At 45.8% G+C, this 19,713-nt stretch overlaps 2 protein-coding genes and 1 long non-coding RNA gene across 3 annotated transcripts; 1 reads left to right on the top strand and 2 right to left on the bottom strand.

Annotated features, from left to right (window-relative positions):
- Positions 1–781: 781 nt before the first annotated feature.
- Positions 782–1,525, bottom strand: LOC139028958 (uncharacterized). The gene is made up of 3 exons (XR_011481191.1): positions 1,470–1,525; positions 1,379–1,437; positions 782–1,013 (listed from the first exon to the last, which is right to left on the bottom strand). It is a non-coding gene; the product is annotated as an uncharacterized lncRNA (long non-coding RNA).
- A 2,429-nt stretch (positions 1,526–3,954) lies between these two features.
- Positions 3,955–11,119, bottom strand: LOC111975836 (pinin). Its single transcript, XM_024004468.2, has 4 exons — positions 10,975–11,119; positions 10,344–10,454; positions 8,737–9,458; positions 3,955–4,969 (listed from the first exon to the last, which is right to left on the bottom strand). The coding sequence occupies exons 1-4, from the start codon at positions 11,117–11,119 to the stop codon at positions 4,640–4,642; spliced, it is 1,308 nt and encodes a 435-aa protein (XP_023860236.2). The 3' UTR covers positions 3,955–4,639.
- A 4,045-nt stretch (positions 11,120–15,164) lies between these two features.
- Positions 15,165–18,540, top strand: LOC139028921 (uncharacterized). The gene is made up of 3 exons (XM_070447442.1): positions 15,165–15,207; positions 17,462–17,610; positions 17,731–18,540. The coding sequence occupies exons 1-3, from the start codon at positions 15,165–15,167 to the stop codon at positions 18,538–18,540; spliced, it is 1,002 nt and encodes a 333-aa protein (XP_070303543.1).
- Positions 18,541–19,713: the final 1,173 nt, after the last annotated feature.

Here is a 19,713-nt window from a genome sequence, read left to right as displayed (position 1 = left end):
CTTCAAGACCATAAAAGTTTATTTTTACATATTATATTTCTAAATAGTTGATATCTATTTGCTCCCGCCCATGGCCACAACTCAGATAATATTTCACCACCAACTAAAGTTGAGCACCCCGGTAGTCTAGACGAGCCTGCCGCCAATCAGGCTGTGTATGTAAATATATTTACATTTGTATCACCCAACCAGACTGAGCATTTCAACGGCAAAAGGAGGCTCAGGGAAATAAATTATGAAACAATGATGGTGTTATTTTACTGAAATAACAACAACGTGATTTATAATCATATACAGTGATGATTTAAATATTAAACATTCTGCATGGGCTTTAAGTAGCAATGGGACATGATCTCTGGCATTAAATCTGATATTTGGTATCTCTATAACATATAGAGAAAGGATTGCATCTTGCCCAATTCAATCCATAAAAGTGAAATGTACAACAAAGCAGAATACCAATAAAGATTTCACAATGATAATCATTCAATAGTAACATTAATACAGGAAAATACAGTAGTTTGATCTGAAAATAGATTTATTCATGAAACATGTCTCAGGGGTTCAGGTAGCGTCGCGTTAGAGAGACAGGCCTGGAATCAACATGTCGCTGGTCTCAAACTAGGCCACTACTAGGTCCACTACTAGGTCCACTACTAGGGTCCACTACTAGGGTCCACTACTAGGGTCCACTACTAGGGTCCACTACTAGGGTCCACTACTAGGGTCCACTACTAGGGTACTCAGGTCATACTAGGGTCCACTACTGGTCACTCTGGGTCCACTACTGGGTCCACTACTAGGGTCCACTACTAGGGTCCACTACTAGGGTCCACTACTAGGTCCACTACTGGGTCCACTACTGGGTCCACTACTGGGTCCATCTACTAGGGTCCACTACTAGGGTCCACTACTAGGTCCACTACTAGGTCCACTACTGGGTCCACTACTGGGGTCCACTACTAGGGTCCAACTACTAGGTCCACTACTAGGGTCCACTACTAGGTCCACTACTAGGTCCACTACTAAGTCACTATGGTCCATACTGGTCACTACTAGGTCACTACTAGGTCCACTACTGGTCCCACTACTGGGTCCACTACTGGGTCCCTACTAGGTCCACTACTGGTCCACTACTGGTCTACACAATCCTCGGGTCCACTACTAGGTCCACTACTAAGGTCAAGTCACATACTAGGGTCCACTTACTAGCCACTATGTCACTTGGGTCGCACTACTAGGTCCACTACTAGGTCCACTACTAAGGTCCACTACTGGGTCCACTAACTAGGGTCCACTACTAAGGGTCCAACTACTAAGGTCCACTACTAGGTCCACTACTAGGGTCCACTACTGGGTCCACTCTAGGGTCCACTACTAGCGGTCCACTACTAGGTCCACTACTGGGTCCACTACTGGGTCTACAACTGGGCACTACTGGGTCCACTACTGGTCACAATCTAGGTCACTACTAGGTCCACTACTAGGTCCACTACTAGGTCCACTACTAAGGTCCACTACTAAGGTCCACTACTGGGTCCACTACTAGGTCCACTACTAGTCCACTACTAGGTCCACTACTAGGTCCACTACTAGGTCCACTACTAGTCCACTGATACTCTCTAAATGATCAACACAGCTGTTCACACAAAGGTTCATTTTGGAGAAATGTAAATACAGCACTAATTTCACCTTTAATAAAAAATAAAGTAAGGAYGTCACCCAGTGTYCTCTCTATCGCCCCCTATCTTCCATAAACACACGTATTAAAACTGCCTTCTAAAAATGTTGTCGTCCCGTCTCAAGACTTACGTATCCAAACTGGTCCACACGGACCAAAGCGGGTTTGTTAAAAAAATATATACATGTATCCTCGGATTAGATCCGTCGACTATTCCATATCTTGGATGCTTCGTCAGAATCAACAGGTCCTTGGGCTGTATTATCACTCCATGCAGAAAAAGCTTTTACTAGACTGGTAATATCTCTGATCAGCCTTGAAAAATTGCTTTAATTTCATTCATATGCCAATCCCTCAGCCATAGTTGTAACAGGCAATATCTGCTCTGTTCAAAATCACTAGAAGCAGCAGACAAGGCAATCAATTTCTCCTTTGTTATTTTATTATCCATGGAACCACTGGCCCAGGCAATYCATCAAAGGAAAAACACCAATAGGCAGACGATATTGTACTATATCTAGACAATGTATCTCTATTGCTCCCAATGCATTGAAGATCACAGATAAATTCAGCTTAATCTCAAATTACAAAATTAATCAAAACCAAAAATCAGCCCTACTGCCTCTCAAGATCCCCATGGAGGACTGCATATCTACTTACAGTTATAGATCTGTCACTCTCATTGAAAGCAAAGTCTAGGAAGCCAGTAGATCTGTTCTATGTGCACTATTTCTATGCTTCCCGTTCTTCAGTTTTGTTTTTTGCCTCTTTTACTTTAAAGTTTTGTTCACCAGCTTCAAAACAGCTGAAAATACTATATGTTTGGTTATGGAAAATATATTTCACAGCGGTTTAGATGGTACAATGATCCTGTAGTCGACACTAGACTTGCTTGTGATGTCACAAACTAAAATTAGGTTTACTATTAGATTTTTAGCAACCAGGAAATGGTGGAGTTAATTTCCTCTAAAAAATGTTTTGTGGCAGCCCACAGGTACAATGTGTGAACTAATAAATATAAAATATATGAACAGAATATGAATTTTAAATATTGTACCTGTAACCCCCCCACCACACACACAAAGTCACTGGTTCGAATCCCTGGCTGGTTGGAAGTCTGATGGGAAACACAATGGCTAAGGTGTTGCATTGCAGTCTCTGGACCTGATTTGAAGTCCCGTCTGGGCCGCGGTCTCCTGATCTCCCTGCAGTACTCTGTCTCCGTTTGACTCTATTTACATAGAACTTAATGTCCGACCAGTTCTCTGCTTTTGAGCGCCACAGGTTCTGACTGGAGGCATTTGAGGCAGTCCCTCTTTTCAGGAACTCGGCTATCTTTATGAACGCATCATGTGTTCTCTACTGCTGCTACCTCATCAGTGATCGACTTTAATCTCACGGTTTTCTTCGGGTGGCTAGGGTGCCTGTATGACGGGTCGCTGGGCGCGACGTGCGCCGGTCGGCTGGGAGCCGGCTCAGCTGGGCGCCTGTGTGCCGGGTCGGCTGAGGACCTGTGCGCCGGGTCGGCTGGGTGCCTCGTGGCGGGTCGGCGTACCGTGCCTGGGTGCCGTGCGCGGGTCGGCTGGTGCTGTCGCGGTCGGCTGGTGCTGTGCCCGGGTGCTGGGCCGTCGCGGGTCGGCGCCTGTGCGTGCGGGTCGGCTGGTGCTGTGCGCGGTCGCTGGGCCCTGGTCGCTGGGCGACGGGTCCTGGGCGCCTGTGCGAGGTGCGGCGCCTGCGACGGGCTGGTGGACGGGTCGGTGACCTGTTGAAAAAAGTTGCTTAAAAGATTGCAAAAACGGCAGCAAAGAATGGAAATAATTTCACATGCAAATCACAGCTTCTTCTACACTACTGTAACATTTTTAGATTTCACTTTTTGGCTCAACAGGAGTTGACAATTTTGCAGCTGAAACAACCAGAGAAAGACAGAACAAATGAATAGGTTAAATAAACATGACCATTTCAGGCAAATTTCTGTATAAAAAAAATATATTATTAAGGGATGGCTGCAAAACCATCCACTTGGAGAGCTAGCCTGACCTTACAAGGTGTAAAACCATCCACTTGGAGAGCTAGCCTGACCTACAAGGTGTAACAAACCATCCACTTGGAGAGCTAGCCTGCTGACCTACAAGTGTAACAAACATCCACTTGAGAGAGCGATAGCCTGACCTACAAGGTGTAACAAACCATCCACTTGGAGAGCTAGCCTGACCTTACAGGCTGTACATTAGACTTACATGTATTTTTGGTGTTTCACCTGGGTAGAGTGGACAGTGCTCCAGCCCAAAACAACCTCATTCCACTTGAAACTTTTGAATTTGCCAGCAGACTCCGCGACTTTTGTTGGTCCTGACGTCAGTGCAGAGGATTCCACAGCGCTGCCAATGTTCATTAAGTTGTATCCCATTTGAACAGCCAGCGTCGGACAGGCGTACGTTTTGTTCTCCTCGTTGTAGCCAGCAACAGCTCTCACTGCCGTGATGACGTGAGGTAAATTACTAGGTATGACCAGTCCTCAAAGCACATCAGAGGTGTTACACGTCCTGGCCGTGATGAGGAGTCTGCCACCTCTCTCATTCTTTGTTGGATGTATTTATGTCTTCTGTCATCTGGCGGTAGTTTGTTGTACATCTCTTCTCCCATGAGGAGGATACATTTGTCATTTCTAACCACAAATGAAACTTGGCCGGAGTTCATACCACAAACTATCTTCCAAAGACCTGTGCTGACGTAGTCGGGTTGAGGACACAACTTAACACCATTGCTGACTGAATCCTCATATTTTGTCCAGGTTTTGGTTCTTCTGCTTTGGGGTTCAGAGGGCAGTATCTGACATGTTTCCATAGTGACTTTTGAATGTACAGACCTTGACAGTGCAAGCAGTGGGTGTAATCTGGAGTGGATCCTGGCACTTTGGACGGGAACAGGAGGCCAGCTCTCCACTCCCACGTCCTGCTACTGCACCCTCTGACATATCAGGCACCCTCCGACAGATCCTCTTAGCTGGATTATGAGCCCCAGAGATCTGTTTGGATGTTCTAGTCTTTGTTGCCTCTGAAGGCTGATCTCAGTCCCCGGGTTGTTTTCATCACATAAGTTAGACAGATCAGATGGTTCATTCACCACACCACTAGAATGGCATGTTCTCTTGGCTGGTTTACGTGCCTCAGAGTCTTCTTTAGTGCAGGAGCTCCTGTCTGAAGAGTTGCTGTCTGTAGCCGAGATGTTTTCCTCACTCCAGGTAGAGAAATGAGATGCTTCATTTGATTCCACGTTACTAGAAACCTAAAGGGGGAAACAAAAAGGAAAGATTAATGTAATATGAAACTCAGACAGCAGAGATCCATTTTGGAACTTAGATATGTTCGTAGAGTTATCATATTAAACAATGTACAGTGCATTTGGAAAGTATTCAGACCCCTTGACTTTTCCCCCTTTTTTTACGTTACAGACTTATTTTAAATTGGTAAAATACTTTATTCCCCTCATCAATCTACACACACAATACCCCATAATGACAAAGCAAAAACAGGTTTAGAAATTTTTGCAAATGTATAAAAAATAAACATACCTTATTTAAATAAGTATTCAGACCTTTGCTATGAGACTCAAATTGTCAGTGCAAAAACCAAGCCATGAGGTCGAAGGAATTCCGTAGAGCTCAGAGACAGGATTGTGTTGAGGCAGAGATCTGGAGAAGGGTACCAAAACATTTCTGCAGCATTGAAGGTTCCCAAGAACACAGTGGCCTCCATCATTCTTAAATGGAAGAAGTTTGGAACACTAAGACTCTTCCTAGAGCTGGCCGCCGGCCAAACTGAGCAATCGGAGGAGAAGGGCCTTGGTCAGGGAGGTGACCAAGAACCCGATGGTCACTCTGACAGAGCTCCAGAGTTCCTGTGGAGTTGGGAGAACCTTCCAGAAGGACAACCATCTCTGCAGCACTCCACCAATCAGGAGATTGTAGTTTCTGGATTCGACCATGTTAATGACCTAAGGCTCTTTTCTTATAATTAAGTCTATGATTTGATAGAGCAGTCTGACTGAGCGGTGGTAGCACCAGCAGGTTCGTAAGCGTTCATTCAAACAGCACTTTCGTGTGTTTTGCCGGCAGCTCTTTGCTGTGCTTCAAGCATTGCGCTGTTTATGACTTCAACCTATCAACTCCCGAGATTAGGCTGGTGTAACCGATGTGAAATGGCTAGCTAGTTAGCGGGTGCGCACTAATAGCGTTTCAAACGTCACTCGCTCTGAGACTTGGAGTAGTTGTTCCCCTTGCTCTGCATGGGTAACGCTGCTTCGAGGGTGGCTGTTGTCGATGTGTTCCTGGTTCGAGCCCAGGTAGCGGTGAGGAGAGGGATGGAAGCTATACTGTTACATTGGCAATACTAAAGTGCCTATAAGAACATCCAATAGTCAAAGGTATATGAAATACAAATCGTAAGAGAGAAATAGTCCTATAATAACTACAACCTAAAACTTCTTACCTGGGAATATTGAAAACTCATGTTAAAAGGAAGCACCAGCTTTCATATGTTCTCATGTTCTGAGCAAGGAACTTAAACGTTAGCTTTCTTACATGGCACATATTGCACTTTTACTTTTTCTCCGACACTTTGTTTTTGCATTATTTAAACCAAATTGAACATGTTTCATTATTATTTGAGGCTAAATTGATTTTATTGATGTATTATATTAAGTTAAAATAAGTGTTCATTCAGTATTGTTGTAATTGTCATTATTACAAATAAATAAAAATAAAATAAATAAAAAATAAAATAAATAAAATCAGCCGATTGATCGGTATCGGCTTTTTTTGATCCTCCAATAATCGGTATCGGCGTTAAAATCATAATCGGTCGACCTCTACTCTGAATGTCCTTGAGTTGCCCAGCCAGAGCCCGGAATTGAACATCTCAGGAGAGACCTGAAAATAGCTGTACAGCGACGCTACCCATCCAACCCGACAGAGCTTGAGTGGATCTGCAGAGAAGAATGGAGAAACTCCCCAAATACAGGTGTCAAAACTTGTAGCGTCATACCCAAGAAGACTCGAGGTTGTAAACGCTGCCAAAAGTGCTCCAACAAAGTACTGCGTAAAAGGTCTGAATACTTGTGATGATTGTGCAAAATTTATAAAAACCTGTTTTTTGCTTTGTCATTATGGGTTGTGTGTGATTGATGAGGGGGAAAAAAACTTTTAATCAATTTTAGAATAAGGCTGTAACGTAACAAAATGTGGAAAAATACTTTACCATGTACGTGGGCAATTTCGTGGAATGAGACTCAGATTTTCACGTAAAATGTACACTACATGATCAGAAGTATGTGGACACCTGCCTGTCAAACATCTCATTCCAAAATCCTGGGCATTAATATGGAGTTGGTCCCCCTTTTCTGTTATAACAGCCTCCACTCTTCTGGGAAGGCTTTCCACTAGATGATGAAACATTGCTACAGGGACTTGCTTCCAATCAGCCACAAGACATTACTGAGGTCGGGGCACTGATTTTGGGAGATTAGGCCTGGCTCGCAGTCGGCGTTCCATTTCATCCAAAAGGTGTGGGGTTGAGGTCAGGGCTCTGTGCAGGCCAGTCAAGTTCTTCCACACCAATCTCAACAAACCATTTCTGTATGGACTTCGCTTTGTGCACGGGGGCATTGTCATGCTGAAACAGGAAAGGGCCTTCCCCAAACTGTTTCCACAAAGTTGAAAGCACAGAATCTCTAGAATGTCAATGTATGCTGTAGCATTAAGATTTCCCTTCACTGGAACTAAGGGCCTGAACCATGAAAAACAGCCCCAGACCATTATTCCTCCTTCACCAAATTTACAGTTGGCACTATGCATTCGGACAGGTAGCGTTCTCCGGTCATCCGTCAAAACAGAATTTGTCCATCGGACTGCCAGATGGTGAAAAGTGATTCATCACTCCAGAGAACGTGTTTCCACTGCTCCAGAGTCCAGTGTGTGGCGAGCTTTACACCCCATGGTGATGTTAGGCTTGTGTGCGGCTGCTCGGCCGTGATGAAACTCATTTAAATGAAGCTCCGGCGAACAGTTAATTGTGCTACGTTGCTTCCAGGGCAGTTTGGAAACTCTAGTGAGTGTTGAACCGAGGACAGACATTTTTAAATCTCACGCTTCAGCACTTGGCGTCCTGCTCTGTGAGCTTGTGTGGTCTACCGCTTCGCGCTAGCCGTTGTTCTCCTTGACGTTTCCACTTCACAATAACACACAGTTGACCGGCAGCTCAGCAGGGCAAAATTTGACGAACTGACTTGTTGGAAAGGTGGCATCCTATGACGTGCCACGTTGAAAGTCACTGAGCTCTCAGTAAGACCATTTTACTGACAATGTTTGTCTATGGAGATTGCATGCGGTGTGCTCAATTTTACACACGTGTCAGCAACGGGTGCAGCTGAAATAGCCGAATCCACTAATTTAAAAGGGTGTCCACATACTTTTGTATATATAGTGTATGTCAAACAAAAACCAATGATTGCAAGGTTAAACAAATCATACAAGTACTGTATGCACAAGGACAACTTTTGAACAATTTCCCACAGAATGTTTTACAAAAACACATTTACTGGAAGACCACGTCATTCTGTTACCAAACTTTGCATCTACAAAAGTAGTCCTTGTACATAGAGTTGTATGGTTTGTTTCACTTTGCAATCATAGATTTTTGTTTGACATATATTTAATTACTTTCTCCAACTTGACAGTATTTAGAAGTCTGCTGTTTTGGGTTCACCCAGGGAGTTCTATAGACACACATCATTCTATTTCGTTTGTCCATTCTGTGAGTGGGAGATATTAAGGTTGTGATTTTGCTTGCAAATGTAATGTCCATAATGCTGGAATTGTCCATATACTTTATATTTAAAATGTATATATTCATGTTCATATTTTTTTTTAGTATTCATTTTCTGTAAAGAAATTGCTTTCAGAATCTCATGTAATCACTTGGCTGTTTTCTCTGGAATTAAATGCTGCCTTTTTGTGCTGTTCTACATGTTTACTAATACATTAAATATAATCTTACTTGTTCTGAAGAGGTGCTGGGACTCTGATGAACTTCACCGTTTTCACTCTGAGCTGCAGACCATTCTGGATTTACTGCAGAGAGGAGCTGAGAGTCACTGGTTGGTTCTGATACTCTGCTGTCAGATTCCAGCTGCTGTTCCTCCTGATTCGTCCAGAGTACCTCTTGTTTTGTGGGCTCTGGGTCCTCCAGACCCAGCCTGGGGATTCTCTCCTGCTGCTCTGGGGGAACCTCCTCTTTAGAGACAGAGAGAGAGGGCTGCTGGGAGTCTGGAGAGAAGGGAGGAGGAATGTGTCTCTCCATCCCATCAACACGTTTGTCTATGTTTTCTACCTGGGCTTCAGAGAGGAGCTGAGAGTCCCTGGTTGGTTCTGATCCTCTGTAGTCCTCTCCATCAGGTTCTGTTTTGATCTGTTCAGTTGTGTTGGTGGGTAGAGAGTCCCTCTCTCTGTTCTCCAAGGTTTGGTCAAGATGTGAACGCAGAGGTGGTTTCTGTTCATAGTCACTTTTCACACAGGCAGGAATCAAGAGGTCTTTGGTATCAGGTTCCAGACCTTGAGGCTGCTCTTCCTTCTGAGTGGTCCTGAGTTCCTCCTGTTCCTCTTTAATCTGTGTGGACTCTGGGTCCTCCTGCCTCTGACTGGAGCTACTCTCCTGCTCACAGTGCTGCTGCTCAGGGGGAACCTCCTCTTCAGAGACAGGAAGAGAGAGCTGCTGGGAGTCTGGAGGGAAGAAAATGAGAACAAATCAAATCAGAGTTTATTCACGTACAGCAGGATACAGCAGGATACAGCAGGATGGAGCAGGATACAGCAGGATGCAGCAGGTGTAAACAGTACCGCAAAACGCTTGATTGCAAGCTCTTCCTTAACAATGCAGTTCAGAGGAGGCTGTAGGGAGGTGCTATAGGAGGAATCAATGGAACTGAGTACAACATATGGTTTCCATATGATTAATACTGTTCCATGTATTCCATTCCAGCCATTACAATAAGACCATCCTCCTAAAACTCCCCCACCAGCCTCCTCTGATGTAGTTATACTGGTCATATAAAGTAATACACGAGAATAAATAAAAAAATTGATGTTTCCGGTTTCTATCCACACACACACACACACACACACACACACCACACACACGATGCTTCTTGTTCCCTCTGGTAAGTGATCCGTGTGATCTTCAGACCTGGGTTCAAATACTATTTGAAATCATTTCCATACTGAGTGAAACAGATAAGAGTGAGTGGAGTGTTAGGATAGAACCCAAACTCACTGTGTCGGCTAGAATAGATCTACTGTCATGTCAATAAAAGGTTTTTAGGTTTTAAAGATGTATACAGTCCATAGACTCTCAAAGCAGGGTTGATCACATTTAACCTTAACCATTCCAACGTATTTAATAGAACTAAAAAACACCTAAAATAAATAAAAAATGTTTTATGGAAGTGGTGATTTTGCTAGGTCTACAGGAAACATGCTTGTTTGGGTCCCCCAGGTGTGGAGACAGACGGGATAATATACTGCAGTCATACTGTGTGTGTGAATGACTAAATGAGTATAATTATTTGATAAATCATTTTGTTTCCCACAGTAGCTATTATTACAAACCTGCTCGATGTAACTTGATTTCCGGGTGGAAAACCAAATCCAACAGCCTCTGTAGACGTTTGTTCTCCTCCTTCGAACGAAGATTTCTACCTGGTACTCGACTATCTTTTTCTCAAAGACAGCCGATATCTCCACAGCAGCCGCTGTTAATCGCTGAGTAAGAAACGTATTCAACTCCATCTGTAATTTTTAGGGTCTATAGAGCCACATGTCAACGAGGAAAATAAACCAACGTTCTAGCTATTCACTTCCTGCTTTAATTCTTCTTCCTTTCGATTTGGTTGTCGGATTGCATCCAACTTTAAGGTGCATACACCGCCACCTACTGTAGTGGTGTGTGAGGCCATTCACGGCCTACCTACATTACATTCTTTGATACAATAATACAATATTGGGAAAAAGGAAAATTGGCACCCATTCCGCTATTGAACCCTATCTAGTCCAACTCTAGACCAATGAGTTGAGAAGACATAACCCTACCACTCCCCCTGCAGCTGTTCTGCAGTAAATCCTCGCAATCCCAAGTACTTCTCTACCGCTGCCATCACAGCCTCTATTTTCTGTGACTTTCAATTCATTTCTGCAGTACAATTGACAACCACGGCTATAAATGATAAAAAGCCAACCTTACTGAAGCCAATATTCTTCCCATCGCGGTCTCTTGATCTCTGCCTCCTCACAGGAATCCTCTCAGGACTCCTCACCCTGTATCCCTGTTCCTCTACCACTCTCTTCCCTGCTTCAGCATACGACACTTCCTGTACTACTGTAACCATGGCAACCTCCATCTGCCTTTCTCTCACCAGACATCTCCCGTCTCCAGCCCCATGATCCCCCCCACAACTTTTTACATCATACAGGTTTCTCCGATCAAACAGCCTAATCTAAATAGAGCTCAATCAAATACAAAATGCACTGTCATGTTAACAAACAACATATCCTAAAAACAGGACAGGTCAATGTAAAATGGACAATATGAAATGGACAATCACAACCGTTGTCCAGGAGTTTCACCCCATTGTCATGATCAGTGGTTTCAAGTTTGTATCCGTACATTTTTGACAAGCTCATCATAACGAAAAATAAAATACTTCTGCATTTCTTGCTGTGTAAACACATTGCAAATAGGCTCCTAAAACTCCTGATGAAGTTGGGTAGCTGATATTCAGAGTTTAAATAGCCACATTTATTAGTCACAGGAAACAGGACTAATAAAGCCAACGCAATGACCTGTTTTACAAAACGGTGGGCCTCCACATCGAAGGGCATTCATAAAATCCCATTGCAGGCCGAGTTGCTGTACCAGGCGGATCCTCTCAATTGTGCAGCTGTAAAAGTTTGTGAGAGTTTTAGGTGACAAGCCAAATGTTTTCAGCCTCCTGAGGTTGTGCCACCCACATTGTTCCATCCTTTCAACAGCGCCATGCTCCAGAGAGAAAAACACGTCACAGTCCCTTATCTCGAAATCCGGAGCGCCCTCTCCTCTGGGTGGAGGAAACACAATAAATCATCATGAGTCCACTCCAAGTTACCTTCACCAACTCAACAGTCCCCAACCTCTCCTCCACCCAATCTGACACCACATATGGATCAACCAAAAAGCAAGGATCCATTCTCTTCACAAATGTCACTCCCACTGGGCCAAAATCATCCTTGGGACGAGGGACGACTCGGCAATCCTCACCGCAGCTACATCACCCGACACCCTCACTCTAAACAAATTCTGGAGCTCTTATCCCCGTTTTTTTTTGCTTCTTCTTTTTATTCTTCTATGGTGTTTTGGAACCAAACTTCAATGTTGCATCTCCGTCACCTACTGGAAGTACGTTTCCTGTGCTCTTTTGTAGATGTTGTAGAACGCTAGCTACCTGCAGTAACCCATCAACCCCGTATGGACGATCCACTGAGGTTAACGAATACTGGGAACGAAATTTGAACGAATTTGTCAACCGTGTGAAAGAAAGGTTTTGAAGTTGGAGGCATATTTACTTCCAGTAGGTGGTAGTACACCATTTAAATTGTGTACCAAATGCCTTAAAACAATATAGAAGAAGAAGAAGCAGAACGTGAACGGCTAGTGCTTTGGTTTGTTTACGTCGTGAATATAAAATGTCACAATTACAGTTCTTGAATGTGTTTCTTACCGAACGACTAACAGCGGTAGCTATGGAGATATCTGTTGTACTTGAACAAAATTTAGGCGAGTACCAGGAAGAAATCTCCCGTTCAAATGAGGAGAACAAACGTCTACAGAACCTGTTGGATTTGGTTTTCAGCTCCGAAATCAAGTTACACCGCGAGGTTGTAATTATATTAATGACAACTCAAAATGCACGAATCATATAGTTACTGTGGGCAACACTTATTGATCAAATAATTATACAAATGTAATCATTATTGGTTTTCTTTTCCCCCCGCCAGACTCCAGCAGCTCTCTCTTCCTGTCTCTAAAGAGGAGGTTCCCCCTGAGCAGCAGCACTGTGAGCAGGAGAGGAGCCCCAGTCAGAGGCAGGAGGACCCAGAGCCCACACAGATTAAAGAGGAACAGGAGGAACTCAGGACCAATCAGGAGGAAGACCAGCCTCAAGGTCTGGAACCTGATACCAAAGACCTCTTGATTCCTGCCTGTGTGAAAAGTGACTATGAACAGGACCACCTCTGCCCTCACATCTTGACCAAACCTTGGAGAACAGAGAGAGGGACTCTCTACCCACCAACACAACTGAAGAGATCAAAACAGAACCTGATGGAGAGGACTACAGAGGATCAGAACCAACCGGGGACTCTCAACTCCTCTCTGAAGCCCAGGTAGAAAACATAGACGAACGTGTTGATGGGATGGAGAGACACATTCCCCTCCCTTCTCTCCAGACTCCCAGCAGCCCTCTCTCTCTGTCTCTAAAGAGGAGGTTCCCCCAGAGCAGCAGGAGAGAAGCCCAGCTGGTCTGGAGGACCCAGAGCCCACAAAACAAGAGGAACTCTGGACGATTCAGGAGGAACAGCAGCGGAATCTGACAGCAGAGTATCAGAACCAACCAGTGACTCTCAGCTCCTCTCTGCAGTAAATCCAGACTGTTCTGCAGCTCGGGTGAAAACAGAGTATGTGTTGATGGGGCAGTGGAGATGCTTGTTCTTCTTTTCTTCCCTCCAGACTCCCAGCAGCTCTCTCTTCCTGTCTCTGAAGAGGAGGTTCCCCCTGAGCAGCAGCTCTGTGAGCAGGAGAGGAGCCCCAGTCAGAGGCAGGAGACCAGAGCCCACACAGATTAAAGAGGAACTCAGGCCAATCAGGAGGAAGACCAGCCTCAAGGTCTGGAGTCTGAAATCAGAGTATCAGAACCAACCAGCCTCTGCAGAGTATTAGAATCAACGTCTGTAGCAAATCCAGACTGTTTTGCTGCTCAGAGTGAAAAGATAGAAGAATATGTTGATGGGTTGGAGAGACCCATTCTACATTCCTACCCTCCAGAACTCCCTGTCTTTGAAGAGGAGTTCCCCCTGAGCAGCAAGAGAGGAGCCCCTGTCTGCAGCAGGAGGACCCAGAGCCCACAAAGGTTAAAGACAAATGGGAGGAATTCAGGACCAGGCAGGAGGAAAGAGCAGCTTCACATTGGGCTATCAAGAATCAACAAGCCTTTGTAGAGTATCAGAACCAACCCTCTCTGTAGCAAATCCAGACTGTTCTGAAGCCCAGGTAGAAAACATAGAAGAACGTGTTGATGGGATGGAGAGACACATTCCCCCTCCCTTCTCTCCAGACTCCCAGCAGCCCTCTCTCTCTGTCTCTAAAGAGGAGGTTCCCCCAGAGCAGCAGGAGAGAATCCCCAGGCTGGKTCTGAAGGACCCAGAGCCCACAAAACAAGAGGAACTCTGGACGATTCAGGAGGAACAGCAGCCGGAATCTGACAGCAGCGTATCAGAACCAACCAGTGACTCTCAGCTCCTCTCTGCAGTAAATCCAGACTGTTCTGCAGCTCAGAGTGAAAACGGTCAAGTTCATCAGAGTCCCAGCACATCTTCAGAACAAGTAAGATTTAATTTATTATTAAACATGTTCAAAGGCACTCAGCACAAAAAAGCAGCATTTAATTCCAGAGACTACATGATATTTTGATAGCAATTTCCTTACAGAATATGAATAATTGTAAAGTAATTTAAATATGAAGTATATACATTGTTTAAAATGCTAAACTCTATGACCATATCTCAGTTCCAAAATGGGATCTCTGCTGTCCAAGAGTTTTCATATTACATTAATCTTTCCTTTTTGTTTTCTTCTTAGGTTTCTAGTAACGTGGAATCACATGAARCATCTMATTTCTCTACCTGGAGTGAGGAAAACATCTCGGCTACAGACAGCAACTCATCACACAGAGCTCACTCCAACTATAAGCAAACTCATGAAGGCACGTAAACCAGCCAAGAGAACGATGGCCATTACTAGTGGATGTGTGAATGAACCATCCTGACTGTCTAACTTATTGTATCAAAATCAACCCGGGGCACGTGAACGAATCAGCCCTTCAGACGGCAAACAAAACATGAACATCAAACAGACTCTGGGGCTTCATAATCCAGCTAAGAGGAATCTGTCGGAGGGTGCCTTATTATGTCAGAGGGATGTCAGTAGCAGGACGTGGGAGTGGAGACTGGCCTCCTGTCCCGTCCCAAAGTGCCAGGATCCACTCCAGATTACACCCACTTGCTTGCACTGTCAAGGTCTGACATTCAAAAGTCACTATGGAAACTATGTCAAATACTTCCCTCCTGAACCCCAAAGCAGAAGAACCAAAACCTGGACAAAATATGAGATATCAGTCAGCAATGGTGTTTAAGTTGTTCCTCTACACCGACTACGTCAGCACAGGTCTTCTGGAAAGATAGTTTGTGGTATGAACTCCGGCCAAGTTTTCATTTGTGGTTAGAAATGCAAAATGTATCCTCCTCATGGGAAGAGAGTTACAACAAACACTACCGCCATAGGACAGAAGATAATCAATAATACATATACAACAAGAAATGAAGCAGAGTGGCAAGACTCGCTCATCACGGGCCAGGACGTGTACACTCTGATGTGCTTTGAGGACTTGGTCATACCTAGTATATTACCTCACGTCATCACGGCAGTGAGAGACTGTTGCTGGCCTACAGGAGAACAAAACGTACGCCTGTCCGGCGCTGGCCGTTCAAATGGGATCAACTTTAATGAAACATGGCAGCTGCTGTGGAATCCTCTGCACTGACGTCAGGACAACACAAAGCGCGGAGTCTGCTGGCAAATTCAAAAGTTTCAAGTGGAATGAGGTTGTTTTGGCTGGAGCACTGTCCACTCTCAGTGAACCAAAAATAAATGATAAGTCAAATGTACACCATTGTAGCTCTAGGCACGCTCTCCAAGTGGATGGTTTTTTGACAACCCTTGTAGGTCAGGCTAGTCTCTCCAAGGTGTGACATTGTTACACTTGTAGGTCAGGCTAGCTCTCCCAGTGGATGGTTTGGTTACACGCTTGTAGGCAGACTAGTCCTCTAACGATGGACTATGGTTTGTTACACCTTGAGGTAGTCAGGCTAGCTCTTCACAAGTGGATGGTTTTTACACCTTGTAGGTCAGGCTAGCTCTCCAAGTGGATGGATTTGCTACTCTATTGTAGGTCAGGCTAGCTCTCCGCTGGAATGGTTGTTACACCTTGTATTCGTTTTCAGGCTAAGCTCTCCAAGTGGATGGTTTGTCACACCTTGTCAGGTCATTAGCTCTCCAAGTGGATGTTTGTAACACCTTGTAGGTCAGGACTAGCTCTCCAAGTGGAGGATGGTTGTTACAACCTTGTGTAGGTCAGGCTAGCTCTCCAAGTGGATGGTTTGTTACACTTAGTAGGCAGACATGAGCTCTCCAAGATGAGGATGGGTTGTTTACACCTTTGTAGGTCAGCTAGCTCTCCAAGTGGACATGGTTGTTACAACCTTGTAGTCAGAGCTACCTTCCAAGTGGATGGTTTGTTACAGCCTTGTAGGTCAGGCTACCTCCAAGTGGATGGTTTGTTACACCTTGTCGGTCAGCGCTAGTCTCCAAGTGATGGTTTGTACACCTTGTAGGTCAGGCTAGCTCTCCAAGTGGATGGTTTGTTACCACCTTGATAGGCGTGCAGGCTCTCCAAGTGATGGTGTTACACCTTGTAGTCAGGCTAGCTCTCCAATGGATGGTTTGTTACACCTTGTAGGTCAGGCTAGCTCTTCCAAGATGGATGGTTTGTTTTACCACCTTGTAGGTCAGCTACTCTCCAAGTGGATGGTTTGTACAACCTTGTAGGTCAGCTAGCTTCTCCAAGTGGATGGTTTGTACACCTTGTAGGTCAGGACTAGCTTCCCAAGTGGATGTTTTTACACCTTGTAGGTCAGGCTAGCTCTCCCAAGTGGATGGTTTGTTTTAAACCTCTGTAGGTCAGGCTAGCTCTCCAAGTGGATGTAGTGATTTGTTACACCTTGTAGGTCAGGCTAGCTCTCCAAGTGGATGGTTTGTTACACCCTGTAGGTACAGGCTAGCCTCTCAAGTGGATGTGTTTGTACACCTTGTAAGTCAGGCTAGCTCTCCAGTGATGGTTTGTTACACCTTGTAGGCAGGCTAGCTCTCCAAGTGGATGGTTTTGTTTACACCTTGCTGGTCAGGCTAGCTCTCCAGGTGAATGCTCTATGTTTCTAACTTCGATAGTCAGGCTAGCTCTCCAAGTGGCAATGGTTGTTTACACCTTGTAGGTCAGGCTAGCTCGGTGCACAAGTGGGGATTGTTTGTTACACCTTGTAGGTCAGCTACTCTCCCAAGTGGATGGTTGTTACACCTTGAGTCAAGCTAGCTCTCCAAGTGGATGGTTTGTTAACCTTGTAGGTCAGGCTAGCTCTCCAAGTGATGGTTTGTTACACCTTGATAGTCAGGCTAGCTCTCCAAGTGGATCGGGTTGTCTACACCTTGTAGGCCAGGCTAGCTCTCCAAATGTGATGGGTTTCCACCATCCCTATAATATATGTTTTTTATACCAGTATTGGCCTGGAAATAGTTCCAATGTTTATTTAACCCATTTATTTCTGTCCTATCTCTACATGTATTTTTTGCAATCTTATTCCAACAGGTCCCCAGCGGGCACTGCCGTGCACACAGGGCGTGACCTGTGCCAGCACCCCTCGCACAAGTGACGGCCATCGCCAGAATCCTACGCCTTGTCGAACACAGGCACGCCCTGAGGCTGCCGACCCTTGTACACACAGGCGCCCTGCCACGGTCCGAACCTACCCTTCAATTTCACATGCTTGCGCACTCCTAACACCACCCTGCCAGCCTACCCCCGTCACACACGGCCCCTGCCAGCCGGACCCCCTGCACACAGGCCGCCCCTGACAGCCGACCCCGTCACACAGGCCCCGAGCCAGCCACCCCCGTCACACAGGGCGCAACCTGTCAGGCGCGACCCCCGTCACACAGGGCGCGCTCCTAGCAGACCGACCCACCCTTCAACAACACGGCGCCCTTCCAGCGACCCCCGTCACACCAGGCGCCCCTGCCAGCCGACCCCCGTCACCAAGGCGCCCTTCCCAAAGCCGACCCCCCGTCACACAGGCGCCCTGGCCAGCCCGACCCCCGTCCACACCCCGCACAGGGCGCCTGCAGTCCGACCCCCGTCACCACAGGCGCCTGCCAGCCGACCCCCGTCAGCACAGGCGCCCTGGCCAGCGAGCCCGCAGACCGCGCACACGCACCCAAGTCAGAGCCCGATCTGACACGCACCCAGTCCCGACCCGAGTGCGCACACACCCGCACCCAGAACCGACCCCCACACGCACCCAGCTGACCCCTTGTCGCACTGCGCCCGGCCAGCCGACCCGTCGCACAGGCACCCAAGCGAACCCGTCGAACAGACCACCCAGCCGACCCGTCGTACAGTGCACCCACCCGTGTTCCACAGGCACCCAGCTCCGACCCGTTCACGCCATCAACACCCGCCACACAGGTCACCCAGGACCCGCGATTCCCGATCGTTACAGCACCCAGCCGACCGACCGTCGTCACAGCACCCGAGACCGACCCGTCGATCAGGCACGCCAGCCACCGTCGTACAGGCACCCACCGACCCGTCGTCACAACGCCACCCACCCCGCCCCCGAGAAAAAACACTGTGAGATTAAAGGGATCAATTGTGAGTATCAGCAGTAAGAAACACATTATATGCCGTGATAAAAGACCATAGCCGAGTTCCTCTGAAAGAGGGACTGCCTCAAACTGCCTCCAGTCAGAACCTTTGTGGCGCTCAAAAGCAGAGACTGGTGGTCGAGGCATTAATTCTATGTAAAAAGAGTCCAACGGGAACAGAAGTACTGCAGGGAGATCAGGGCAGCAGCCCAACGGACTTAACCTCAGGTTCCAGAGACTGGCAACCCAACACCTTAGCCAAACAAAATGTTATATCTTTGACTCAGTAATTATTCCAGTGGCCGCAGCCCAACTAGGGATCGAAGTTGTCTATAAAAGTTCAGGGAATGATGGCAAAGTTAGATAATCGCTTAATGTAAGTTTACTTTTAATGCCGTCTATCTTGCATAGTATCAAAAGACATGGACATGTCGGCGTAGTCTAGTCAATTCCACCAAAATCGGGATCGGACACAATCATCTATTTCTCCCCACCATTATATCTGCAAGAGATGTACTGAAAGTACAGGCAAGTCAAAGTTATACTCCAAAACATTAAGAGAATGGAAGGTATATCCAAACACTTATTTATATATAAATCGAATACACATCTTATCTACAGACAGAAACAACAATTTGATAAGCGGTGGAAGCAATGGCCCACTTGTTTTCACACCACCTGACGAAACAGATCAGTGTACGTGAAGCGGTTCCCTGAGAGTGGTCTCGTGCCTTGCTCAATGCGCACAACGAGCAGGCGAAGGTTGCGCTCTAGAGATACCACAGAAGCCTACCAGAATTTCATTGTTCCATCTCCAGACCTTGGAGATTCCAATACGCAGTGACTTGTCCAGTACCGCCAGGTTCATGGCCTCTAAGGACATGATCAATGAAATGTTACCTGGCTAAAACCATTTACCACAACTACTACATTCCAAACTGTTTTCCGTAGCTCACTGACTAACCTAGTGTTGAGCTAACGTTGGCAAAATGCACTGCTTTTCCAGAAGTCCTGGTTGAAATATTCACAGAATCAGAAGGGATGAAATCCGGAATCCTTTATCCAGGATTTCCAGAATACCTGTGAGTTTTGGGAAAGCTATCAGTTGGGCTGTATTAAAGTTACTATTGAATCATCATCATCATTGTGAAATCTTTATTGATAGAGATAAATACTGCTTCCTACATGGTCACTTTT

Source organism: Salvelinus sp. IW2-2015, linkage group LG16, assembly GCF_002910315.2.
Source record: "Salvelinus sp. IW2-2015 linkage group LG16, ASM291031v2, whole genome shotgun sequence".
Classification (NCBI taxonomy): Eukaryota; Metazoa; Chordata; class Actinopteri; order Salmoniformes; family Salmonidae; genus Salvelinus; species Salvelinus sp. IW2-2015.
Note: the sequence above shows the minus strand (reverse complement) of the source record. Positions and strands in the feature narration are given on the sequence as shown.